Source organism: Grammomys surdaster, unplaced genomic scaffold, assembly GCF_004785775.1.
Source record: "Grammomys surdaster isolate TR1022 unplaced genomic scaffold, NIH_TR_1.0 210, whole genome shotgun sequence".
Classification (NCBI taxonomy): domain Eukaryota; kingdom Metazoa; phylum Chordata; class Mammalia; order Rodentia; family Muridae; genus Grammomys; species Grammomys surdaster.
Window position 1 is genome coordinate 2444197 of NW_021604655.1, and position 27847 is coordinate 2472043.

The 27847-nt window shown below is 40.7% G+C and overlaps 1 protein-coding gene across 5 annotated transcripts in view; it reads right to left on the bottom strand.

Annotated features, from left to right (window-relative positions):
* Ylpm1 (YLP motif containing 1) overlaps nt 1–27847 on the bottom strand; it is a 70462-nt gene that overhangs the window by 14695 nt on the left and 27920 nt on the right. For 2 of the 5 annotated variants that reach the window (XM_028771820.1, XM_028771823.1), the window contains exons 5-16: nt 23815–25938; nt 20665–20782; nt 15960–16380; nt 14982–15074; nt 14572–14755; nt 13820–13938; nt 12011–12165; nt 7150–7212; nt 6768–6887; nt 6185–6361; nt 6025–6108; nt 5673–5756 (exon numbers count right to left, since the gene is read on the bottom strand). In XM_028771820.1, coding sequence (XP_028627653.1) covers nt 5673–5756; nt 6025–6108; nt 6185–6361; nt 6768–6887; nt 7150–7212; nt 12011–12165; nt 13820–13938; nt 14572–14755; nt 14982–15074; nt 15960–16380; nt 20665–20782; nt 23815–25938 — 3742 coding nt within the window. Of the gene's footprint in view, nt 1–1284; nt 1671–5672; nt 5757–6024; nt 6109–6184; nt 6362–6767; nt 6888–7149; nt 7213–12010; nt 12166–13819; nt 13939–14571; nt 14756–14981; nt 15075–15959; nt 16381–20664; nt 20783–23814; nt 25939–27847 lie in introns of those variants that run through there. The other 3 variants (XM_028771822.1, XM_028771821.1, XM_028771824.1) reach the window with 3 other exon arrangements.

The window sequence follows — 27847 nt, forward strand, 5'->3', positions numbered from 1 at the left end:
TGTTGGGAACAAGAAATTAACAGACACTTATAGATCACTTATTACAAATTGAAAAAAAAGTAGAAAAACCCAACAGATCTGATTGGTGTGCCAAAGTTTAGATCAATGCCCACATCACAATGAGGTAAACTGTCATCTCAAATGATGGGACCCAAATGTAGTGAACTGAGAACACATAGCTCATGTAGCATTCCTGCTAAGGTTTCATTTGTTCTTACACATCTATTTGTTCATTCATTCAGTGGCTTCCCTCCCGTCTCTATGTTTGAATGTACACACATGCCATTGCCCCGGTGCCCAGCGGTCAGAAAGCAGTCTGTTGGAGTTACTTTCCCTCTATGTTGTCATGACCCGTTTAGCCATCTCCCAAGACCTTCTGCTACTTAACTTAAACCTGAGCTAGTGGAATTAAAAGTGTCTGAGGCCTTATTTTCATTGTCAAGGTTTCTCACTGAACCTGGAACTCACCAATTTGGTTAGACCAGTTAGCCAGGGAGCCCCAGGGAGCTCTCTTAACCCCCTCCAAAGTGCTGGGATTATAGGCAAGGGGCAACACATCCAGTTTTTATGTGAGGTTGGGAATCAAAGTCATAGCAAGCAATTTACTGACTGTACCATTTTTCCTATCATAAAAGTGCTACAAAGGCTGGGCATGGTGGTGCATGCCTTCTCTGTGAATTCAAGGCCAGCTTGACCTACGAAGGAGTTCCAGGACAGCCAGGGTACACAATGCTTCATCCCATCACCACCAAAAAGAGGTGTTATAGAGTACATCATCAGGGCAGGAGATGAACATAGACTATTTTAAATTAACTCAAGTGCTGGCTCTGCTTCCCCACTCGTCATCAGCATGCAATTAGGCAGTCTTGAGAGAAGATCAAAGCAGGAACGGTCAGGAGGGTGTGTGTGTTTAACCCTCTGTGGGGAAGTGGAGTATATTCGAGAGGGTTTACATCGTCAGGGCCGGTGTGCTGGGGACGCACCATCTGCATAAGGAGGATTCCAGATTCCAGGTGCTTGCTGGACACGCCCTTATACAGACAGAGGAAACTTAACCTGGCTACAGACCATGTGACCTCCTCTGGTGGGGTAAAGCTGGGGACCAGGACTACATGCCTGAGACATGCAAGACTGGGGCAGCGGGGGAGTGGTCCTACTCCTTCCGATCTCAGGACGAGATTCCCGGGGTTTGGACACACCTCGACCCCACTTTTGCTCCAGACCAGCTCCTCCTGGTGCCATGACACCCCGGCCCCACATCTCTTTTTGTTTTATAAAGGGGCAGTATCATCATAGAATTGGTATCCACTTGTGGGAGGTTCTGGTACTGGACCGGACTGAAACAGTCCTGGTAATGTTGCTTATCTGTCGCTGTAGGAATTGAGTAAGGCAGGGGCCTAGGACAAGGAGGGCTCCAATAGCCAGGATGGGGTCACAGTGGGGAAGGAACCAAGCAATTAAAAGCAACTTCCCTCCCCCAGTACAACAGAAGTCTCTCGTTTTCTCCCCCGCCGCCGGGGTCGGGGTCGGGGCCGGGGTTTGGGATGGCGTTTCCTCCGTCTCCTCCTTCCCTGACCAGGCAGTGAGATGCAGGCCATCTTCTTGGTTGGTGGGGTGATATCAGACATTTCTGGCTGGGACCCAGATAGGCCTTCGTTGGTCCTTTTGCTCTGAAAACACACAAACTTTTAAAGGTAACATTGTAGGGACATTTCTGCATTAACACATGTACGGAATGTGCAGTGTGCACAAATCAGCTAGTGACGATTGTCTGCTCTATGTTTGAGGAGGTGAAAGGCATCTGTAAGTCAGTTTGGACGAATAACTAAACTGTACAATAAGTCTTCATCCATATGAGGTATGATGGGTCCATGCCATGTGAGGTGAGGATGACATGTCATCAGAAGCAGCCAGGAAGGTTCATTGGCTTCTGCAGAGACATTCATGTCTCAGCCAGTCTTAGTGCTGCTCCCATGGAGGAGAGTCAGCAATTGTGCCACCTGTCTTGTTGGGTTTTTGGATCTCTTTTTTTCATGCCCGAAGTCAAGATTTTTAGGAGGTCTTCCTGGTCAAATTTAATCCTAATTAACTTTGAAGGAATCCACAGCTTTTGCTTCCTGCTGAAACAAGAGCAAAACCTCTTCCCCAATGCACATACTTCCTGACTTCCATTCTGAGGTTCACATATCCTTGGCATATATAGGGTGATTTAATGTAGCAGTCCTTTCTAAAATCCAGTGCCTTTTTTTTTCAGCAGCTGTGCTTTCTGTCTGACATTTTTAAAATTTAAAGTCAATAAAGCATTATTTAGTCTATCTCTAGGAGACCTTATATCCCCCCCCCCTTTGTTTTATGAGCATTTCCTTTAAAGTGGGGTCAGATCTTTCCACAAATTGCTTGCTTGACCTGTAGTATTATCCAAACTCTGTAAAATGAAACATATCTATCTACCAGATTCCACTTCTTTGGGTACCTTCAGGGTTATTTTCTGTAGGTAATGAAGCTGGATGATAAAAAGAAAGTTAACTTTGAATCATCTGGAATAAGTGTAGCTGTTTTTTATGCAAAACAACTCTTTCTGCATATTGAAAGTCAGTGACTATATTAAGAAATTCTAGAACAGCTGATAGAACCGTGAAAATAGCATATAGCTCTGAACTTTGGACTGAAGACTATGGGCCTTGAATTACTTTACTTATATTTCCTAACTTATAATCTGCCATTCTTGATTTATTGGCATCTGTGTAAAAGGTAGGAGCTTTAGAAATTGATGTTCCTCTCACTAAAGAAGGAAGAATCCAGTTAGTTATTTTTATAAACTGAAGTTGCTTGCTTTTAGAGTATTTGTTGTTAAGTTAATTTCTTCCAAAAATTTATTGCAAGCCCTTTGCCAGTCTTTATTGATTACCCATAATTAGGCAAATCTCAGCAATAGTATTAGGCACTACATCTCTGCTGAGTCTATTTTTGTAAATTGACAAAGTCCAATTCTTTGTTTTTTAAAAATTTTATCTATTAGATTCTACTAGCTACCTAATTCAGTGAATAAAATAAAGTTATCTGTAACTCAAATGAAAACATTGGTTTTCTCACTGTGTTTTTCAATAAATTTGAATGTCCCCTACCCCAAGTTTTATTTACTGTTTGAGTACTCTGCTGCATATACATCCATATGCTAGAAGAGGGCATCAGATCCCATTACAGATGGTTGTGAGCCACCATGTGATTGCTGGGAATTGAACTCAAAACCTCTGGCTTACCATCTCACCAACTCCTCTCTTCTTCTTCTTCTTCTTTTTTTTTTAAAAAAATAATTAATTTAGAAACCTTTTTATATATAGGGTTTTAATTTTTTACTCTTACGTGCTAAAAACATCCATTCTAAGATATCATCTTCTCTATGTAGAAGAAGCCCCATGGGAGAGTGAGTGGAAGGCAGAATAACTAAATACCATCCAGCCTGAGATCCAAGCAACCGGCATGTGCCTCCTTCCTGTCACGTCTCTCCACCAGAGCCAGTTCTCTTTCAGCCTCAGCCAATAATGTTCTTAGACTGTTATCACCCCATAAAGTTCGAAATAAACTACTTAACTCTTGAGTAATAAATCCAATAGTGAGCTGTAGCTAGTTAATATCTCCCAGCAATTTTTGAAAGTCACCAAGAGTTTGTAAACAATATCTTTTTATGTGTACTTTCCGTGGTTGGATTCCTACATAGACCTATCCTATATCCTGGATAATCAACAGAACTCCCTCCCTGTATTTCTTTCGGAACAATCTACAATCCCCAACAATACAATATTCCTTTTTATTTCATCAAACATTTTCTTTTAAGGTATCTATATCTGAATCAGCCAGTAAGGATCATCCATACAATGAATGACTAATGCCTTTGGAAATTTTAACAGCATTGGCTTAGTACTTTATGTCTTGATTGTGTTTGGTTTTATACCAGTAAGTTTAGCTCGCCCTAAATTTTTTCTCTCATGGAGGGACAATTGACGCTATTAAGAAAACAAAAAACCAAACAAACAAAAAAACCATTTCCCATAAAGGGACCTTTAATACTGAGTTACTCCCAATATTAGGGAAAAACCAAAAAACATTTCAACAAAAATAAACAGGTGGGTTCTGTTCAATCAGCCTGGAGGATTTATCCCAGCTTTGCCAATGGTCCTGGCAGATTTTTTTTTCTCCCGTTTCTCCTGAAACCCCTGCTTCATCCTTCATCTCCTCCCCTGTACCACTGCCTTGGCCACCTCTGCTGCCGCCTCCCCTCCCCTCCAGGGGTGGTAGGAGCAGTCTGGCAGGGGTCGGCTGGCAGGGGTGGGGTATTGAGAGCTGCATGCTGTCCCAGGCTTGGAGGGCACACAGAGGTGCTCCGGATGGTTATGTCCTGATGGCTGGGATGCCCTGTTGGGCTCCTGGGGAAGCAATTCCCTCTTTGGAGGAGGAATCAAGCCTGGATGGGGTGGACGTTAACCAGAACTGCCTGGATCTCCAGGCAGAGTCCCGAAGGTCGCAGAGCTGCTTGGGTAGTGGAGGGAGGAGCAGACTGGGTGGGGCCAAAGTGAGCCACCAAGATTGAGGCGGGTATTTTTTGTTTTGTTTTTGCTCCCCCCAGCCTCCAACCCCCAAATCTCCTAGTTTCCAATGCTTTGAAACGCTGAGGTCAGAGAGAAACTTTCACAGGAGGCTTTACAGGGGATTCCTCAAAGTTCCCTCACAGTTCCAGCTGTGAGCCTTCCTGCAAATTTCGGAGAAACAGTTGACCACCCTAATGGCATTAAACTAGTCAGTGTGCTTCAGGGTTTTTTCTTTTCAAGAAGAATAAAAAGATAGGGGGTTGTGGACAACACCCAAACATGCTGTCACAGGGTTCAGACAGAGGGGGCTAGAGACCTTCTACACACACCAAACAGTGGTCTTGGCCAGAGGGTATCAATTGCCACTTCCCTGTGTCTGATCCCTCAGGACAGGGCAAACTCAGAGTGAGAGAGTAAGAGAAGAAACAGACTGCTAGCCCTAGAAAAGGAGATGTAAGATCAGGCGGGGCAGATTGATGTCCCCACTAGGGGGGATCACGCCCACGCTCAAGGACTGAATTAAAGAGGTGGCTGGGGGTATGCCCTTGGGGGAAGAGGTTAAATAAATAAAAACACAAAAAATTTAATTTATAATATCATATCAATGTTAATTTTTTTTTTTTTTTTGGTTTTTTGAGACGGGTCTATGAGCTCTGGCTGTCCTGGAACTCATTTTGCAGACTAGACTGGCCTTGAACTCACACAGATCTGCCAGCCTCTGGGGGGCTAAAGGTGTGTGCCATCAGCCCGGCTAATATTCTTACATTTTATAATTAAATGGATTTATTAGAGAATGCCCTTGCTCTTAGAAGATAGTCATCAACAATACATTTTGCAGTGATGGGTTATGAGGTTTTTCAACTAAACTCTCATGACTGTACAGTAATGGTATGAAATAATGTTACTAAGTATTTATAAAGTACTTATAAAGAAAAATGTGGGAAATATTAACAACTGAATTGGTTAAGATTATTAAAAGGCATATATGTGCTCATGTAACTTTTCTGGAAGTTTCGAATTTTCAAAGTAAAGCAGGTGAAGAATGTGTCGCTTATCTGCACTGCACTGACGCAGACGCACACTTACTTCTTCAATTGCAGCATCCTGTAGCAGGGAACGGATGTCTAGACGCATCATGTGACGAGGTGCAGCCTCCCAGTGCTCAGCCATCTATTGAGATGTCCAGAACAAGTTAACTCAGACAACTACTCCAATAAAGACTAAGGAAAGCAACAAGAGAGAGATAATTAATGCTGTAACTTTAACAGACTAGTTTCAGGAAGAGCTAGGCATCCCTTTCCACTTACAGTACAGAAAGGGGACCACTTACTAAAGCAGGCAGAAAGACTTCTGAGCTAAGTAAGACTTAAGCCAGCACTGCTAGTGTTGAAAAGACTGATGTCTAGGGTTCTCCAGCACACCATGTTCTGAAAATCACCTTATTTATTTCTTTAAGCTTTCTTCCATGAATATTTCTCTTGCCACAAGTCTGGTTATCAGCACTCATTTCAGCCAAATACACCTAAATGAAAATGTGTAACAATTAGGCCAAGAAATATAAAATTCACACTAAAAGTGCTTCAAAGTTAAGACTGTACCTCAAAACCCTTGGTTTTTGCTGCACTCCAAAACTGGTCAAAATGTCTAACTCTGTCATTGATAGCATCCAGAATGATGAAAGGGAAAAAGCCATCATCTAGAGTCTTTTTGAAAGTTTTGAACATGCTGGTGCGGTAAGTCTCCTCCATGTCAGCTTCATATTCATATTCCATTACCTACGATCCCACAGAGAAAAGGAGTTTAGCAGGAGTAAGGAATCAGACTTAGCCTGGCTAACTGAACAGGATGACTCTGCACCCTTTTCTTTCCACCTAAGCACCTAAGTTGTGTCCATAAGACAAGGAAATTCTAATCTTAAAAACAAACAAAAACCCAAAAACCAAAACAAAACAGTGCAAGCTGGGCGTGGCAGTACACACCTTGAATCTAAGCAGGTGAGGAAGGCAGATCATGTGTTCAAAGCCAACTTGATCTACCAGACAAGTTCCAGGTCGGCCAGGGCTACATAGGTAATACTCTGCCTCAAAAACAAAAACAAACAAACAACCCAGCCTTCCCCCATCTCTCCCTGAACACATCTTCCTTCACATCCGACCAAAAGGTCTAGTAGGATCCACATACCTTCTTTTTCACTTTCTTCCCAGAATCTGGATCTTTTTCTTCTTTTTCTACTTCAGCAATGAAATAATCATCTAGACTTAAAACCCTGGGTGCAGGTCCTCCAAATTCTACTTCCTTATCCTGAGAATACAACAATCAAGCTTTTAAAAAAATTATGAACCAAACTGACAAACACTAAAGTTCCAACTAGTGCTTAAAATAAAAACTTCTGGTGGTTTCAAATCAATCATAGGCAAAATTATTTGTCTAAATAGATGAAAACCGTCTAAGGCCCCATGGGCACCCATAACTTATCCCTGGGGGATACCGAGATGAGCACAATACCACCCACTGACAAGCAACTCATTGTTTCCTTTTTCTCATTTTACTTTCCCATACTCACACGGATAAGTTTTGCAACATGTGTCTTTCCACTGCCAGGCAATCCTCTCATTATAACAACAATCTGAAACACAATGGAAAGGGTCAGATTTTTTGTTTTCTTGGGGGCTGGGATGTAGCTAGGTTGGCAGACTGCTTCCTATCATGCAGAAAACAAAGAGCACCACCCCAGCACTATGGCACATGCTCTAAGATGGCAGAGGAAAGAGGTCAACAACAAAGTCACTCTTGGCCACATAGGGACTCTTGAGACCAGCCTGCTATACCTGACACTTTGTCTCAAAACAGGCAGGGCAAAACAAAACAAAACAAAACAAAGGAAAGGAAAGGAAATACACAAATATGTAGAACAAATTACTAGGAAAACAAAACAAAACAAAACAAGGGCTCAAAGAAATCACAAGTATCAGAAATTACTCTGACATGAATAAAAATAAAAACACATCATACCACAGCTCATGGGATAAAACTAAACAAATATTTGAAGTGAATTTTAGGTGTGCATGTCTGTATCAAGAACTAACCACAGCTCATGGGATAAAACTAAACAAATATTTGAAGTGAATTTTAGGTGTGCATGTCTGTATCAAGAACTAAAAATGATTTAGGGGCTAGAGACACAGCTTAGCTGGGATCTTAGAAGTGGTAGCAAACTGAACCAGCACACCCCTCCCTCCTTTTAAAAATTCTCTTTAAAACACGTTTCTATGAGTGTGGGAAACTGCTAAGGAAGTAAACTGGGTTCAGCTTCCAGCACCCACATGGTAGTTCACAAAGCTATAACTCTAGTCTCAGGAGATCCAACATCCTCTTCTAACCTCTGTAGGCACCAGGCACACACATAGTGTGCATACATACATGTAGACAAAACTCATCACACAAAATCAATCTTTTAAAAATTAAGAAAAATCTATTTTTCTACCTAAAACACTATGAAAGAACAAGCTAAAACTAACAAAACAGAAGCAAAAGATAAAGATTAGAACAAATACTAATAAAATAGAGAAAAGTCAGTAAAACTTTATAGTTTGGATATGGTTTGTATTTTCCTCAACAGAACAGAAGCTGGAAGAATATCGATAATGGAGCTTTTATCGAGTGGGGATTCGTGGGAAGTTGATTAGGTCATTGCGGGTAATTCTTCTGGAAGCCTGGGTAGCTTCCATGACCATGGAATGTCACACATGGGAAGCCTGACTCTGAGTGTCTCCAGCTTCCTGTTCATCAGTAATTTTCCCTCTCTCACACACCCTCCCACCATGACACATCGACTATGTTTTGATGCAAACAGAAGGCCCTGACTATAGCCAAGCTAATCTTGATGCTGCACTCTTGCACCTATACCATGGGCTAAATAAACATCTTTTCCTTATAAGAACCCAGTCTCAAGTACTTCATTAGAGCTAAAAAGTAAAAATACTCCACATACACACCCAAATCTATAAAATTAAAAGCTGGTCTTCTGAAAACAAAACAAAACAAAACCCAATGAAATTGATTTATCTAGATTAAGTAAGAAAAAAGACTTAAATTACTATAATAAGCCGGGCAGTGGTGGTGCACGCCTTTAATCCCAGCACTTGGGAGGCAGAGGCAGGCGGATTTCTGAGTTCAAGGCCAGCCTGGTCTACAGAGTGAGTTCCAGGACAGCCAGGGCTACACAGAGAAACCCTGTCTCAAAAAACCAAAAAAAAAAAAAAAAAAAAAAAAAAAAGGCACTATAATAAGATGTCACTGCTAATATTACAGAAATGTAAAGAAATTATAAAGGAATAGATACATATAAGTGTGTGCTAACAAAGAAGATAACTTAAATCAAACCAACAAATATCTACACTGATATAAGTGAACAAACTTGCCTACGAAACAGACAAAACAGGGGGACTGAGAGAGTTAAACAAGGGGGGTAGGGGTTGGGGTGAAGTGTTGTAATCCAGAGAGAGAGAGGCAGAGACAGAGGCAGGTGGATTCTGTGAAGTCAGCCGGGCTTACATAGTGAATTCTAGAACAACCAGAAATATATAGTGAGACCTGGCTAAAAATCAAGTAAGTGAATAAAAGCCAGCACTGGTGACACATAGCTTGAATGCCAGCCTTTGAGAGGTCGAGACAGGAAGATCAGAAGTTCAATGTCCTAAGATCATCCTTGACTACTTAACAAGTTTGAGGCCAGCTTATTATACTCTTGAGAACTTATCTGAAAAAACAAAAGAAATAATTCCAAACATATTATGAGGCAAGCATCACTCTGACACCAAAACCAGGCAAAGACATTATAAAAAAAACTATGATACTATGAACTATCTAGCAACATAGAAAAAAAGTTGCCATGAAAATCAATTAATGTACTAAATTAAGCCAATATACTAAAAAAAAAATTATAGCATCATTTCAATTAATCTAAAAAATATGCAACAAAATCCAACAACTCTTTGTGACTAATAATATCAAACAAAGTAGGAATAGGAGGCCCAGCCTCAATCTGATGAAGTGCAGCCATAAAAATTCACAGCTTGGCCCATCAAGATGTCTCAGGGTTGAAGGCCTCTAAGCCTTAGCATCCTTGTTTGATCCCTGGGACTTACACAGTGGAGAGAACCAACTCCTGCAAGCTGTCCTATGATCGTCACAAGTGTGTTGTAGCATGTGTGCCTCCCTACATACACCAATAATAAAAAAGCCATAACTACAACATGCTTAAGGGTAAAAGACTAAATGTTTTCTAAGACAAACATAAGGCAAAGACGCCTACTCCAAAGACATCTACTCAATAAGGTACTAGAGGTGTCAGCTAGGGTAACCAGGCAAGAAAAATACAAGCCAGTGAACTTACAACAGAAAAAGTAAAATTACCTTGCAGATGACATATTCTTATATACGGAAAATTCTAAGAATTTGCTGAAAAGCTTTGGAAATGAAAAGTTCACCAATGTTATTGAGCACAAGATGAACATATAAAAGTAACTTGTATTTATATACCTAAAATGAGCAAGCCAAAAATAAAATAAAGCCAGTTATATAAAAATAATTTTAACTGTAAATGGATTAAACAATCCAATCAAGGCCAGGTGTGGTGGTATACCTTTAATCCCAGCAACTGGGATGCAGAGGCAGACAGATCTCTGAGTTTGAGGCCAGCCTGGTCTCCACAGTGAGTTGCAGGCCAGCCAAGTACACATAGTGAGATTTTTATCTCAATAATCAAAAGGTAGAAACTAGCATGATGGCATTGCTCGATGGTTGGGAGAGCACTTGCTATAGGCCCAAACTCCAGCACTAGCAAAAGAAAAACAAATGACAAAAAAGCCAACACAAACTACCATTCGGCTATGTGTGGTCCACAGGAAATACACTTTATACACACGCACGCACACACAGATACACATGTAGTCTCGACAAACAGGAGTCCCTTGAGATGGCTCAGTGAGTAAAGGTAACTTCCTGCCAAGACTGACAGTTTGAGTTTGTTCCCTGGGATCAACACGCTCAAAGCAGAGAACCAATTCTCAAAGGTTATCCTCTGACCTCCACTGAGTATGGTGGCATGGTGCATGCACAGAAAAATAAAAGTAATTTAAGAAACACATCGAAAGTAAAGGGACGGTAAAAGATACACGTCACTGGAGACACATTCTAAGGATCTCTGGTGGACGCCTGAAAGCATGGATAATATTCAGATCCTATAATACTACGATAGTTAATCTGATAACTAAGACAACTAAGTGATCGACAGGTGTGGATATGCCAAGGGATGACTCAACGGTAAGATATCACCATGACACATAAGATTTTAAATTTATCAATTATTTCTAAAATTTTCTTTTTTTTCTTTAAGTCATAGTGTCCTGTTACATAGACCAGGCTGACTTTGAACTCATAGACATTTGCCTGGCTCTGCCTTCTGAGTGTTAGGTTTAAAGGTATGTGCTACTACACTAGGCACCAATTTTGATTAAAATTATTGCATCACTGTTGACTTCAAATAAGTGGATCTGCAGAAAGTACAACCATAGACAAGATGGTGGACTACTGTATCATTCAAACAGCAACCACAGGACATCAGGGATAGCTACAGATAAAAAGTAGGCAGAGAGAGGGCTCGAGAGATGGCTAAGCAATTTCAGCACTTGTTCTAGCAGAGACCTGGATTTGACTCTTAGCACTCATGTGGCAACTCACAACCATCTGTAATTCCAGTCCCAGGGAATCTGACTCGCTCTTCTGACTCCTGTGGGCATGAGGCACACACACACAAACAGGCAAACATACTCATACATGTTAAAAAAAAACCTAGAATACAATGACCTATTCATCTATATGTGGAATCCAAGTATCTGGTTGAAATCTTTATTATAAGATTATTCAATATTACACAAATTTCAAAATAAAAGTATATGTGCATATGCTTATATATACTTGTGTGTATTATCTATCCATATCATGACATATTCTCTCTATCTATCTAGTGATAGACAGATAGATAGTATATCAGCAGATTAAACCTAATCAAGTCTCCTAATTTTTCCTCGTTTTGTTCCATATACCATTAAGTCAAATATACTTTTCCTCTTTTCAAAATGCAATTAATTAAGCTCTCAAAAACTTTAAAAAGATTTTCAACATTATTGGAAAATTTCCAACATTATTGGCTCTAAACTTTCTTTAAGATTTTAAAGTGTAGGCAGTATCTGAGATTATTTATTGATTTCGGATGCTATGTGGCTTTGAAACCAGTATTTTTATGTTGCAGAAAACTGAAATCTACTAGACATTTAATAATAAGCGAGGGTTGTGGTGGTGGTGGGGGAAGGAGAACGATCTTCCTCTCTTCAGAGTAAACTAGTCAAGTTTAGAGGACTCACTCGTTCAGGCCGGCTCTCCCGGCCTGGTGGTTTCAGAATGTCATCCACATTCTTAGACTCAGGTTTCTTCTCAACCCGAGGAACTGGAGGTGGCTGGTGGCCCAGGGTAGGAGCTGGCAGGGGCATTCGCTCCTCTGGGTAAGTTCTTCGTTCTCCTAGAGTTACAACAGTTGAATTACATTGTTTACACAGTCATCATTATGAGAGCCAATAACTTTCTGTTCTCCCCTTAATTACAATTCAGATCAGGTCTAATGAATTCAAGGTCACTTTTACATTTAATTAATAATATAAATCTATTCTAATCAAGAAAATGAAAAGACTGGCCCATTTGGGGGAAACAAAAAAACAGAACAGATTGTTCTGAAATATATTTAATTCACCTTTACTTATATTAAATATAGGAAAACATTCAGCAACAGGACATAAAGGGAAAAATATTTTACTGGATAAACCAAAGCATAGCTGACACCGTATGGGTTCTAGTACTTTCACTTTATAGTTTTAGAGAAAGAGTCATCGACTAGGAAAGCTTATTCCTTTCCATAGGTGAAAGTTTCTAGTTTAAGTGCAACTCATGGTAATGAAGAAATAAAAGCAATTTCATGTCTAACTGTAAGGGCCTTACACTTTATCAATCCCATGAAATGTCATGGAGCCAGCAAGAGGTCTGAATGTGGGAAAATGTCTATGATGCAGTTATTAAACAGAATACACTAAAGACAACTTTACTTTGGGTGGGAATACAACTTATCATTGTAGCACTTGCCCAGCATTCGCGAGGCTCTCTCTGTGTGTGATGCTGGGTGTAGCAAAAAAACAAAAAAACAAAAAAAAAACAAACAAAAAAAAACCAACCAAACCAAACCCAAAACCAAAAAACGACAACAAGAAAACTACTGGTTTTCTTCTGGATTATAACTTCATACATAAGTATATGAAGAAAAAATAAGAGGGCTGGAGTGAGGGTTCAGGGGTCAGTACATAAGAGGCCAGCTGCAGGGTCTGGAGGGACGGTCGTCAGTTAAGAGCACAGGCTGTTCTCCAGGATCCATGCTCTACTCCCAGCACTCACATGGCGGCTCACAACTCTCTAACTCCAACCCCGGGGGTCTGACACCCTCTTCTGGCTCTAAATACACATGGTACACACATGCAGACAAAACACCCATATACATAGAAAAATAAATTAAAGATGTTTAAAAAAAAGAGAGAGAGAGAGAGAGAGACTGGCTGCACTTTCAGAGGACCAAGGTTCAATTACCAGTACCCACATGGTGGAACACAATGCCACTTCAAGGGGTGCCCTGGTCACTAATAAAAATAAAAAATGAAATAATAATTTTTAAGAGAAAATGAGAGAAATGTATGTTCTAGCATGGTGTGTGGTGAGATTATAAGTAACTCTGTTTCTGTTTTTCAAATTTTCTTTACTAGTTTAAGAATTAAATTTTATTTCATTAATTATATTACTATTTTTAAAAATATTTTTGTTATTATTTATATACATGTACATGTGTGTATATCTGTATATGTGCATGTGCCCAAAGTTAGGGACATCTCATGAATGCTGGAGTTACAAGCAGTTGCAAACTACCTGATATGGGTCTCTGTAAGAACAGTACACGGTCTTAACCCCCGAGCCCTCTCTCCAGCCGTACGTTACTATTTATTATAATAACGCTATCATCACTTAAGAAATCTTCAAGTACAGTTACCGTGAAGGTTTAGATGCATAGCTACAGTGAGAAACACCTTCTATTTGTTTACATTAGCAATGTGGTTACTGTCATTAAGGCATTACTCTACCTCCAAACATGGGTGGGCCTTCATAGGGTGGTCTATCAGACTTCCGGTCATAGGATGGCCTATCAAATCCTCCTCTTCTGGATGAAGAATGGTCTTTTTTGTCTCGATATGATTGATTCCTACAGGGTGTAGTAGGAAGTTTTGGTAAACACATATTTGGAAGGTCTCTGCTTTGTAACACATTATTGTCTGCTCATTGTCTCAATAGGCAGTTACTCCATAGTCTTTATTTAAATTTTAAACTTGTTTTTTTCACTTATATCTACCTAAAAATCAAGAATTGTAAAAATAAATCGCTTGCCTGTAAATTAATTACTGGTTGCACTTTACTTCCTTTCAATTTTGCTGTCCAAATTTCAACTTAATTCTCTGGAATTCAAGCAAGGAGAACTCAAGCATGTACTTGCCTAGAAACTGCTCTTCCTTTTCCAAATTATACATATACTGCAAAGAGTATATTACTCACTAAATCTCTTTCCAACGTACTGACATTTGGCCAGGCATAGTGGACATGCCTTTACTCACAGCATTCAGAGGACAAAGGCAGGTAGATCTCTGTAAGTTTAAAGCCAGCCTGGTCAGCATAACAAGTTCGAGGAAAGACAGAGCTATATAATGGAGAGGACCTTATCTCCAAAAATAAACAAACAAACAAACAAACAGCCCCCCAATCCAACAAACAAATGAATGACTTTCGCTGGATTTACACAAGGTATTTTTAATGTACAGCAAAAGTCTTCATCACAGCATACCTGTCATCTCGGGGTCTGCGCTCTCTGTCAAACCGATCCCGCTCATAGTCAAGGACACGGTCTCTGTCTCTGTCTCTATGTGTCTCTCGTTCCCTTTTAAAATCTCGATGATCTGTTATATTACTCTGACGGTCAAAGTAAGGTTCTCGGTCTCTTTCGTAGCGGTCACGCTGCCCTGCGTGGTCTATAGAGACAAAGTAAGAACCAGAACACTTTCAGAAATTAAAGCAAGAAGTGCAATTTTAATTGAGAATATAAATTAGTCTTAAATTTAAGAATCTTTCAGTGATATGAAAGGAAAGCCTAGACTAACCTTGCTAGAAGGAAAATCTTGTAATAATTAGGCCCTAAAGTTAAAATTACTCCTTAAAATTAGGCCTTAAAATTACTCTCCTCACTGGGAATCCTACCTGCATCAAAAGTTGACCTTTCAGGTAATGGATCTGGGCGTAGAGTTATTCTTTCTCCATATGGTATCTGTTCAACTTTATTAGTAGGCATATCTGGCAAAGAAAATCAGGAATGAAATGTAAGCATGAAGCTTAAGAAAACCCAATCTCAAGCTAGTAAATTCCTGTAGAGGTCTGGCCTGGTAGTCTTATGCCTATAATCCTAGCCCTGAGGAAGCTAAGGCAGGAGTACCTAGAGCCTGGGGGAATATGGAGTTCCAGGGCCAGCAAGATTGAATCTTGAAAAACTTAAAAGTCTCTTCTCTGGAAAACCAATTCCTGGCAGGTGCTGTAGTATAAACCTATAATCCTGGAATGTGGGAGGTTAGGGGCAGGAGTTTAAAATCACTGTCCTGGCTAGTTTTATGCCAATTTGACACAAACTAGAGTCATCTCAAATGAGAAAGCCTCAGTTGAGAAAATGTCTCTATAAGATCCAACTGTACAGCATTTTCTTAACTAGTGATTACTGGGCAAGGAAGACCCAGCCCATTCTGCATGGCACCATGCCTGGACTGGTAGTCCTGGGTTCTATAAGAAAGCAAGCTGAGCAAGCTAAGAGGAGAAAGCCCATAAGCAGCACCCCTCCAAGACTCTGCATCAGCTCCTGCCTCCAGGTTCCAGCCCTGCTTGAGTTCCTGTCCTGACTTCCTTCAATGTTGGTCTACAACGTAGAAGATAAACCCTTTCCTCTCCACCTTGCTTTTTGGCCATGGTGTTTCACTGCAGCAACCATAGCCCTAACTAGGACAGAAATTCTCTGCAACACAGTGAGTTTGAAGCCAGCCTTGCCAAAGACATTCTGTCTCACAAAATCAAAACACCACCACCACCACCACCACCACCACCACCACCACCACCACCACCTCCACCACCACCACCACCACCACCAAACAATTTCTGTAGAACCCCAACCATAAATTCACCATTATTACTCACCTCGGCCATGGCCATAGTCAACTGTATGCTGCACTGGTGGTGGTTTGGACATTGGTGGCATACCCATAGGCATTGGGCCAGGAGGGGGAATGGAAGAATGAACAGGCGGGGGTGGTAATACCGGAGCAGATGGAATTGTTGCAGTGTCTCGCTTAAATTCTGAATTCAGTCCTTGATCATCATTCGTATCCCAGAGCCCAAAGAAAGAATCTTCGTCCCAGCGTTCCTGTTTCACAGATGAAGTTTTTGGCTTTATAACTGGAGGAGGAGGTGGTGGTGGTGGAGGTGGAGGAGGCGGTGGTGGTATTGGCACAGGAGGCCTAGTCATAGGAACAGATGATCTTGCTGGTGGAACAGAGGGTCTTACAATTGACCCAGGTGGCTTACCCATAGGAGGGGGTGGTCTATAGGATCCTGGAGGCTAGAGAAGACAGTAAATGGCTAATAAGCTAGTTGCCACTTTGTCACAGATCAGTAAAAACTAAAATATAGTTTTTAACCAATTAAAAATTAATATACAAGACATATTCAAAATGTAAAGCTTTTGTGGTTTTTATTTATTTACTTATTTAGTTTACATGCATTGGTGTTTTGTCTGCATGTACGTCAGTGCACCAGATCCTCTGGAACTGGAGTTACAGTTTTGAGCTGCCATTTGGGTGCTGGGAATTGAAAAAGGTTGTGTGGAAGAGCAGCCAGTGTTCTTAACCACTGAGTAATTTCCCTGGCCCCAAACTTTGTGTTTTTAAAGACACTAGTAGGCACTAGGGAGACGGCTCAGTGATCACTCACTGTTCTTACAGAGGACACAAGGTCATTTACTAGTACCCTTGCTGAGTGGACCATCTGTAACTCTAGTTCTAGGAAGATCTAAGAACTGTGGTCTCTGTGGGCACCTACAAGCATATGCCTACCTCACATATACACACAATTGAAAACAGATGCATCCACAAATACACACACACACACACACACACCTATAGTGGAATATGCCCCTAATCTCAACACTTCAAGACAATTTCTATGAGTTCATGGCTGGCCTAGTCTACATAGTGAGTTCTAGGCCAGCCAAGACTATGTACTGAAATTCTGTCTCAAAAACAATTTTTCAAAATAAAAGACACGAGCAGGAGATAGGTAAATAACTCTGCCAGCAAAATGCGAGTTATGCAATATGAGGACCTTAGTTAAAGTACCAGAATTCACTCTGTGTCCAGCACCCACCATTGTGACTCCAGTTCTATGGGACCTGATACCTTCTGACTTTTGAGGGGCATACACATGTACACATTCATACATATAAACAAAATACATACATACACAAAATAAAAATAAGTGAGTATTTTTTAAAAATTGGAAATGGTGGATCATGCTTATAATCCTATAGCTGGGGAAACAGAGACAGAGTAGATCCTGGCTGGGACTTCCCTGGCCAGGAAGCCTAGCCTAACTGTGAGCCTCAGGTCTGTGAGATATCAACTAGCTAAAAAACAAATGTACAGTTGCATGAGGAACAATAACTGAGGTCAACCAGTGGTTTCCATATATATGTACATATGTACCCATGTGCACACACATAGACAAAGACACCAGCAGAAAAATTAAGATAGGCCATAGAAAAGGAAAAACACAGAAGGCATCCCTAATAAAATAATTACATTAATTAATATAAAAAACTTTATAACTCTAGCTGGGTATGGTGGCATACCCATTCACTCTTCTACAGAGGTAGAGGTGGATCAACTAGTTCAAGGCTATCCTCAGCTACATACAAGTTTGAGGCCAGTTTTGTCTCATAAAAAAACAAAAATTCCAGCAAATGCTGTGCCGCTGGTAATCCCAGCACTCAGGAAGTAGAGGTAAGTGGATCTGTATGAGTTCAGACCAGCCTGCTCTACCTAGACTAGCACATAAATATTCACAGCAGCTTAAGTCAGCAATCCAGATGTCTGGGAACTGGTGCATGAATTAACAATATGTGGAATACATCTATACAATGAGTATTACCTAGCAATAAAAAGAAGCGAAGTACTAAGTCATGCTAAGACATGAACTCAAAAAATGTTATGCTAAATGAAAGAAGCCAGAAATACAGGACCATATGTTACATAGACTGAATTTATATGAGCTGCTCAGAAGGGCAAAACTACAGAGACAGAAAACATACCATAGACTACTTGAGTGTAAAAACTACAGGGGCTGGAGAGATGGCTCAGCGGTTAAGAGCACTGACTGCTCTTCCAGAGGTCCTGAGTTCAATTCCCAGCAACCACATGGTGGTTCACAACCATCTGTAATGGCATCTGATGCCGTCTTCTGGTGCGTCTGAAGACAATGGCAGTATAATCACATACATTAAAGAAATAAACTAGCCCAGATATTTTACTAGAATAAGAAGGTGCTTTAAAATTAGATTATAATTTTACAGGTGCTCAGTTATTAATTTAAAAATCAGTGAGGTGCTGAGACTGCAGTCAGTAAAACGCTCAAAGCAAACACTTGCCATTTTTCTCAGTTCTGGTTGTGGTTTATTTATTTTTCAATGACAGCTATTTTGGACCCTGGAAAGCCAACAGTATCTATTATTTATGTATTTACTCATCTGTAGGCTGTGGTTTAAAATTAGACTTTTGAGGCTGAAGAAATAACCCAGTGGTTAAGAGCACTGATTCTGGTTCCGATATGGAGAAATTCATTAAAGTTGCATTAATAACAGTAGAAGATCAGAAGAAAATATCCAACATAAATAGAATAGTTCAAGGAATTACTGTGCATAAAAATAGTCACACGTAGCACTATGGGAAAGCATGATTTGGGAAAGCAACCTTCCTAATGCTGTAACAGTTCCTCACGTTGTGGGGACACCTAACTACACAATCATTTCATTGCTACTTCATAACTGTGATTTTGCTGCTGTTATGAATCATAATGCGAATATCTGACACACAGGATATCTGATATGTGGAAAGGGGTTGCGACCCGAAGGATGAGAACTGCTGATCTAGAGACTCTATCTACCACTTTCCACAAGACATGAGACGGAAGGCAGTTTTCATCCTAGGGGCTCAGTTTAAAAAGGAAGGATAATGATAAGAAAGTAAACAAATCTAACAGTGCTAAATGCTGACAGGACCACCCTGAGATTGGAAAAAGAGACAGCAGAGTCCTAAAAGATAAACCAGATCTAGCAAGGTGGGAAGGGGATTGAGAATGATGCACACATGCAAGGGTGTCTCTAAGTGGAAAACTACATTCTCACAGCTGTTAAGTGGCCCCATGTCCTGGAAGAGTAAGTATAGTAGCTAGCAGTAGACAGGAGGGGACCAGACAGTACAGGGAAAACATAAAATACCGAAGAAGAGTAGATCGTATCCTGAGAGCGATTGGGAAATCCTGAAGACATTTTCTCTTAGGGTTTTGTAGCAAATTTCTGATCCCCCTGCCTCTACTTCCCAAGTGCTGGATTAAAGGCATGTGCTACCTTGCTCAGTTCTCTGTGGTACTGGAGACTGAACCCAGGGCTTCATATATACTAGGCAGACATTTTACCAACTGAGTTACATCCTTAGCAGTTATAAGCCAGGGAGCAACATAGGAAGGCTGACGTTTTAAAAGTGTTTGGAATGCCAAGCATGATATCAAGCAGAGGCAGGCAGATTTCTGTGAGTTTGAGGTCAGCCTAGTCAATATGCAACAAGTTTCAAATCCACCATAACTACACAACGAAATCCTGCTAGGTACATGTCTTTGACCCTAGCACTGCAGAGACAGAGAGGCAGGCAGATCTCTGTGAGTTGAAGGCCAGCCAGCTTGATCAACAAAGTGAGTTCCAGATCAGCAAGGGCTACACAGAGAAACCCTGTCTCAGAAAAAAAACAAAAATAAATAGATAAATAAATAAAACACACACACAAAAAAGAAGTCATCTGGAGATCCACAGGGTAGAAGGAAAAAAAAAACCCGTCTCTAAAAAGCTATCTTCTGATTTTCCCATGGGCACTACGGTATGTGCTTCCTCTACCCTCAAACATACAAAGCAGATAAATAAATGGAATTTTAAAAGATGAAGGAAGATAATTCAAGCTGGTCTCTGGACTCCATGTGTGCAAATAGACAGGAAAAACACCACCCCCATAAGTGTAGATACACCATATAAAACACACACACACACACACAAAATTAGGAAAATCATATAAAATCAAACTTAGGTTATTATCATGGCAGCAGGTACCATCTTGCCAGCCTTTGTACTTTAAAAATGTGGGAGTTTTAAGACTGTAGTACCTATGACTGAATCCAGCAGCCATAAAGTTACACAGTTCAGGTGTGCTTGGTCTAGCTGTTAAACCCTAGGGAAAGGAGTAATCCTTGCATATGCCTAACTACTTTTAAAGATGTTCAAAGCTTTCACTTTTCCAAGATTTATTTTTTACAATAAAAATTTATGCTTATTGGAATTCTAAAAATCCAACATCATTGCCAGGCATTGGTTGCCCATGCCTTTAATCCCAGCACTCTGGAGGCAGAGGCAGGGAGATCTCTAAATTTGAGGCCAGCCTGATCTACAGAGCAAGTTCTAGGACAGCCAATGCTACACAGAGAAATCCTATCTGGAAACACAAAAACAAAACAAAATAAATCCAACATCATATAAACATACACAGTAAAAAACCATTTCATTTTCTGAGCACACATTTTCCCATACCGGATATATCCCAGGTCTTGATGGATTCTGTAGTCTTGAGTCTGGGGGTGGTAGATGGTCAGCCATCTGTGGCTCAGACCCAAAGTCTTTCAACTTTTGAAGCTGCTCTTTCTGTTCTCTGTAAACAAATGAAATTGTCTTTGTACTTAAAGCATGTTTACATCATCCCAAACAACTATGATTAAAACCAAATTTAAAAAAAATACAAGAAAGAAAAACACCTAAAGACTAAAACTCTATGCAGAGCCCATACGGTACCTCAGTTATGGTAACATTCTCTTGCTTTACACAGCTAACCACCAACCATCTAAGACCTATAATCATGAATGATCAATGATCTTCAACAACTGACTCTACAACCTGCCTTCATAGTATGTTATCTACCTATCATGTTTCTCTTTTAGGAAATCCCACATTTTTTCTTGCTAATATTTTTTCAATATGCCACAAATTACAAACTGGACTCTGTGTAAAATACAGTCTAAGAAGGCTTTTGCAGGAGGCTTGTTTTGTTTGGGAGATGGGGTGGAACAGTTTCAGGTACCTGGGCTGAGCTCAAACTGGCTAAGTAGCTTTGAACTTACCACTCACTTGCTACCACTTGCCAAGTACTTGTATTACAAGGTATGTCCCACTATACCTACCTCTCGTATCAGTTTTTAAAACTTGAATTAGCTGTCATTATTTATAAAGGAAATCTTTCACATAGAAATTGAGTTTTTACAGCGTTTACTAATATTACACCTACATTCAGCCAAGTCCACAGGAGCCCTGGCTGAGCATGCTAGATGAGGCAGGCCATCACAATCCTCACCACACCCCAGACTTCCTACTGACGCACTGCCATTCATTTTTGTTAACTTCGCTGCCTCTTTTTAGAAAAAAAATTTTCAAAGAAAAAAAGTCTCATGCCTAGCTGTGGAGGTGCACACTTTTAATCCCAGCACTTGGGAGGCAGAGACAGATGGATCTTTAAGTTCCAGGACAGCCAGGCTACACAAAGAAACCCTGTTTTGAAATTTTTTACATTATTTTTATTTTGTGTATGTTTTGCCTGCATGTATGTGTACCATCTGCATGCAGTGCCAATGGAAGCCAGAAGAGGGCAGTGGATCCTCTTGGAACTGGTGATACAGACAGTTGTAGAGACAGTTTATACAGAGCTACCAAGCCAGTGCTGAGTATATATACAAACCTGAGTCCTCTGAAAGGACAGTCAGTCTCTTAACCACTAAGCCATCTCTCCAGCCCCACTTGTCTGACTCTTGAATGCATGTTAGTTTACTATTTGCTTTAGATGCTGAGAACACACACAGGTCTATATTCTTAAAAATAATATTCTGTATTTCTAAAGATTAATCATATACTCCTTTATTTTAATCCCTAGCTAACATCCTTTTACTTTTTCTTATAATTCCTACCTTCTACATTTACAATATCCACTACAACTTCTCCAGAATGTTACAATATCTCTTTATATACAATATTGTGACCCAAAAGGACACAAAGTACATAAGGGTTGTTACTGGCTCGTGTAAATACTGCTTATCGTATTCCTTGTCTTTATAAAGGCATAGATAACAGATGCTCTATGATAATTATTATTCATTAGCTCACATATTTTGGTTAGGTTTTGTTGCCTAGGAAGGGTTGAAGGAAAAAAGGATGAACGTGCAGCACAGGGTTTCATCCAGCAATTCTATGCAAAACAACAAATGAAAATGTAATTTTAAGTAAGGAAGGGAAAGAAACTGGCAGTTTAGCAACCAATCACCAATCAGTTTTATGTTCTCCATAAAAACATAGATTTCAGAGTCAGACAGAGTTCAAATTCTGGGTCTGCATTTAATAACCAAGTGGATTTTAGCAAGTCTTAGTGTTATTGTGAAATGGGGGTGATACTATTTTTCTTTGCAAGCCTTTGGACAGACAAGGTTAAGATGAGAGGATCAGTGCAGTACCCGGACAGTTATGTGAATTAAAAGTGCCTACAATTTAGAAGCAAGTAGCTAAACACTCTGCAGCAAGCCTCATATCATGCTCGTGAGTAATCTAGAAAATAGGAGTGAGGACCACCTCAGACTACAGACGGAAGAGACTGTTTTGCCCCGGGAACTTCCAGACTTTCATTCTTACCTACAGTTATGCTTTGCAGTCACATTTTTTCTAGTACTAATGTTTAAGTTACAAATTCAAATACTATAACCCACAAATATAGACCAGAATTGACAGACGAAGCAAACACATTAGAATCTATCAAAAAATTAACCATTTATTTTTCTCAAAAACCTGTTTGGAAAAATAAATAAATAAACAAGCCTTACTACTGTAGCTATATGAGAAACATTACATAATGCCCACACAGTTGATTGTAGGTTTAAAAAAAAAATCCAACTTCACAATGAAAATATAAAGAAAAATCTGCTTCCAGTTAAAACCAAAGATGAACATTCCCAAAACAAAGTATCAGTAGTCAGAAAAATCTCAAGACGCTCCCAGGTAACCGTTCATAACTCCGGCAGAGAAAATAAAGCACCTTCCACCATTCCATCACACAGGAGGGACTGTGCAGCCTATCAGATCCAATGCCAAAGCACAGGAGCTGCCTACTGAGAACAACAAAGGCTCAAGATGCAAAGTCCCATGAAACTCAGGGTCCTGAAATGTTGAGTTTTAACACTTGAGACATGCACACTCAAGACATGCCAGAAACACATCTACAACGGCCAAGAACAGCAATCAATTTGCACACCCTAGGACATATGTGAATAATTAACAGTTTCCAAATACCCATCCTAACCCCCAAAACAGCACTGAATAACCAGAAATACGAATTCAAAGTATGATAAGAAACAGGGTTAAAAGATTCCATTAAAACACTTCATTCAGTTGGGCAGTGGTGGCACACGCCTTTAATCCCAGCACTTGAGTGGCAGAGGCAGGAGGATTTCTTGAGTTTGAGGTCAGCCTGGCCTACAGAACGAGTTCTAAGACATGCATGGCTACACGGAGAAACCTTGTCTTGAAAAACCAACCAACCAACCAACCAAACAAGCAAACAAACAAAACCAAAAAAGGCACTTCATTTTAAAAAGAGCAGTATGAAAATCTGTTTCAACTTAAAGAAACGATCTTAAGGAGTGAACTTACCGAAGCATTTTCAATTCTTGTGCAGCTTTCAAAATGATTTCGTGCTGCCTCTGACTGAGAACCATTACCCCTCCAAGGCCTGGGTCAGAGTCTAAGTTTGCATCGGACCCCGTCATTTCAGAGGAATGGTGTGAGGATGGCATGTGTTCCGCCATGGGGGAATGTCTATCCACATCAGATGGGTACCATCTGTCTGACAACCGTTCTCTTTCCCAGTCCATTCTGTCAGGAACATAATCTCGCTTTTCCCGCCATGTATCTCCTCTTTCTGGATACTCTCGAATCCTCAACTCACCCCTCTCACGGAAATCTCGGTCATAGCCATGGTCTCGATTTCTTTCTTCTCTCCATCTATCATCCCGATATCTATCCAAAGGTGGAAGAGGTGGGAGGGGTGGTAAAGGTGGAAGAGATGGAATATCCCGTTCACGAAACTGTGATTCTTGTTCATCCAGTGGTCTCCCATAATCTCTGTCCCACTCGTTCTCCACGTTTCTATCATATATATCCACGGGCCTTCTAATGCGATCCACATCTCTGTCTAAGTCCCTGTCCATTTCCCTACTATAACCCTCATCCATATCCTGATCTCTTTCCCAATCATCCCACCAAGGGCCTCGCCTGTCTCCATCATGAGACCGAGATGGTGGTGCTGAGAACCTGTCCTCTCTGCTGTATGAATCTAGTGTATCATCTGGATAGTCACGTTCACACTCTCTCCAGTATCTCTTCCTATCCCAGTCATCCAGTCTTTCTCGCTCAATTGGAGCATTTCTACCATCTAATGGGAACTCTTCATGTCCTCTCTCTTCTCCATGGTTCCACGAAACCCTAGAAGGTTCATCTCGGTGATAAGGATACATTTTGTCTCCACCATCTCCTGGTTCTAGTCTGAATGGAACTCTATCATGACCGAAATCTGGCCTTCCTAATCCCCTTTCTCGACTACCTGGCCCCCGAGGTGGTCCCCTCTCCCTGCTCCCAGGTCTTTGAGGGGGTACTCGCTCTCTACTTCCAGCCCTTCGGGGAGGGCCTCTCTCCTGACTGCCAGCCCTGCGAGGTGGTCCCCTTTCTCGGCTGTTGGCTCTACTGTCCTGGCTGTCTTGTAGGCCACCTGGTATTTTTTCCCTACTGCTTCCTGGCCTCACAAACACCCTGTCCCGGCTGCCTTCTCCTCTGTGCATTTTCTCACGACTGTCTTCTCTTCTACCCATCATTTTATCATGGAAATCTTCTTGCTTGACCAGACCTGGACCTCGATTAATTGTCTGGCCACGACCTCTGTTTACTAGTCCTTTATCCCGTGAATCTTCCATTCGGTTTTGCCCAGGACCTCTGTAAGATGAGCTGCTGCTTTTATTGCCTTCTAATCTATTTTCTCTGCTGTCTGACTGAGAAAGATCTTTTTCTTGGTGGTTTTCTGGGTGGGACAAACCAACACCCAAAGGTTTGAAATCATCTGCAGTCAATGCTGCTGCTGCTACTGAGGCTCCTCCCTCCATGCTCCCTACTTTTGAGGGGAAAGTAGATTGAGTAGGTACAGGTTTACTTGCAAGGGATACAGGGTGAGTAACACCTTGGGCTTTGTCCATTTCAGTCTCCATACTTTGAGAATTCTGGTTCCAATTAGAGGGCTCTATGGGCCCTTCCGAGACTTGGCTTTTAGGTGGCTCTTGTTGAGAGTCGCTTAGATTCTCATTTGACTGAGCCGCCTTGGTATCCTTGACATCTGCAGAAATGGAAAATGCAGCTGATTGAATTTTTAAATTCTTCTGCTGGTTACTACTTGTGTCTGCTAATGGCTCTTTGTTTCCTGAAAGAGGCTCTGCTTGTGACTTAGGCTGCGGCTTAGGCTGCTGCTGCTGCTGCTGTCCGACAGTTGCTTTGGGGCCTTTCCACTGTGGTCCACTCTGTCGAGGACTTAGGGATGTATTAGGAGTTATATAAAATTGAGATGCTGGGCCCCGGGGGATTGTTCCCCATTTGCTTTTAGTGCCCTCTGCTGGGTGACTTTCATATCTGGGTCTTGGCCCATCGGGGCGATTTCCTTCAAAACGAGGCCCTTTGGGTCTCGGTCCTTCACACCTTGACCCTAAATCCTCAAATCTTCGAGGACCATCAAATCTACAAGTAAAACAAAAGATATTACTCAAGACAGTTAAGCAGGAAAAGAAAAATCTCCACGTAAGATTAAGGCACTCTTGCCTTAGACTTTGTTTTTAACAGAGACTCTCAGTCATTAGCAGATCCCATGTCACCTATCAAAAATCGAATGTTAAGGCAGCAGTGCTTGGAAGACTTCAGGTCTAGGTGTAGAAATCACGTCAGCATTATCTAACATACCTCAACCAATCTCCAGCAAGACGGACCTACTGAAATGTTAAAAACAATGATAAGTATTGTGCCTGGGTAAATGGAATAGTTCATTATTTTTTAATAGAAAAATAATAATAATACCACCATAACCATGAGTACTTTTAGAGTTAAATTATAACTAAAAACCAAGTATAGAACAATTAACAGGAAAGTACAACATAATTGTAAATATTGTGGGAGCCAGCACTAAAATCTTTATTAATGTCATACACACATGTACATACATGTCATACACACATGTACACACCTCTCTGTCTCACACACACACACGCACACACGCACATACACACACACACACATACACATACTAGTTTTCTCTGAAATTTTTCAGTCTGAACAGAAATTTGTTTGCTGTGGACCACTCACTAATTAAAGAAATGTTCCTTCCAATAGACAGTATGCTACATATAGGACATAAGAAAATGTTGTTGGGGCCTTCAGAATCAACAGTCAAAAAAAAACCCATGTTAGTAAAGTGTCAATAGGTGAAGAGACAACAGGCAGAGAATAGTCAGCCCCACCCAGGTGAGAGGAGTCCTGCCTGGAAAGGGTTTATAGAGCACAGATGCTTCGCTGAGACATGAAGGGCAGCATCTGAGATGTCTGGGTGTTAGTGATGACAGAAATAGTATGGCAAGGGTACCTCAGACTAAGAAAGCAATATGAAAGAGAAAAGGGCAGAGAAGCACATATTGTGCTTGGAAATGCAAATAGTTTAGTGTGGCCGAAGCAGAGGGGAACAGAAAAGGATGCATAGAAAGAAAGCATGCTAAGGATAAAGGCAACGAGGCAGGCAACTGTCAGTCTCCAAAAGAACTTGCTTGTTTGCCTTATATGGCAGGTACTAACTGACCATCTCCAAACTCACTCCCTTTCCAACTGGAATCCAGCCTTCCCACTACAGTCTTAATGTAGACTCTAGACTCTTCTTCAACCTCTCTTAGAGCTACAACTTGCACCAAGCTCTAGCAAAAGAACTGAAAATAACTGACAAATCCTTCTGGGTTGTCCTTGTAAATATTAGGGCTTTCTCTTCACAATTCTTTTTAATGCTGCTTCAAACAACTACACTGCACTATGTAAGTAAGGGCAATGCACGAAGGGCTGGTGAAGCAAGCAGTAAAGAACCCAAGTCCCTAAGTCACTGTATAAATCCTGAGAGAATACATTTCTAAACTGTTAGACTTCTGCCTTTAGATCTCTGTAAGGTTGATTAATTAATTCAACTGGTTAATACAGAGTTTAGAGTTACTTCATAACTGCTTCAAAGTCACTTAATACAGTCCAACTTTTCAAAGACTAGTTTTTAAAAACTAATGAAGAGGAGGAAAGTTTCCAGAGTAATTGATCTTATTTGTTTGAGACAGAGCCTCACTAAGCAGCCCCAGCAGGCCAATAGAACTCAAGATCAATAATTTGGGTAAATGAATAACAGCATCATAATGATGCAAAGTAAGTTAGAACTGACAACATTTTGTAGCCAGTGGGAACAAAGGAAGTACAGAAAAGGAAGCATTTGGATGATGGCAAAGTTTATAGTTTAGGTGACTATGGAGCAGTCAGCACTTTTCATGCCTTTAATGAAGGGTTTTTGTTTCACTGTCTGGGAAACCAATGATGGACTATAAAAGTAATTTCAGCAAAATATTTAACTCTC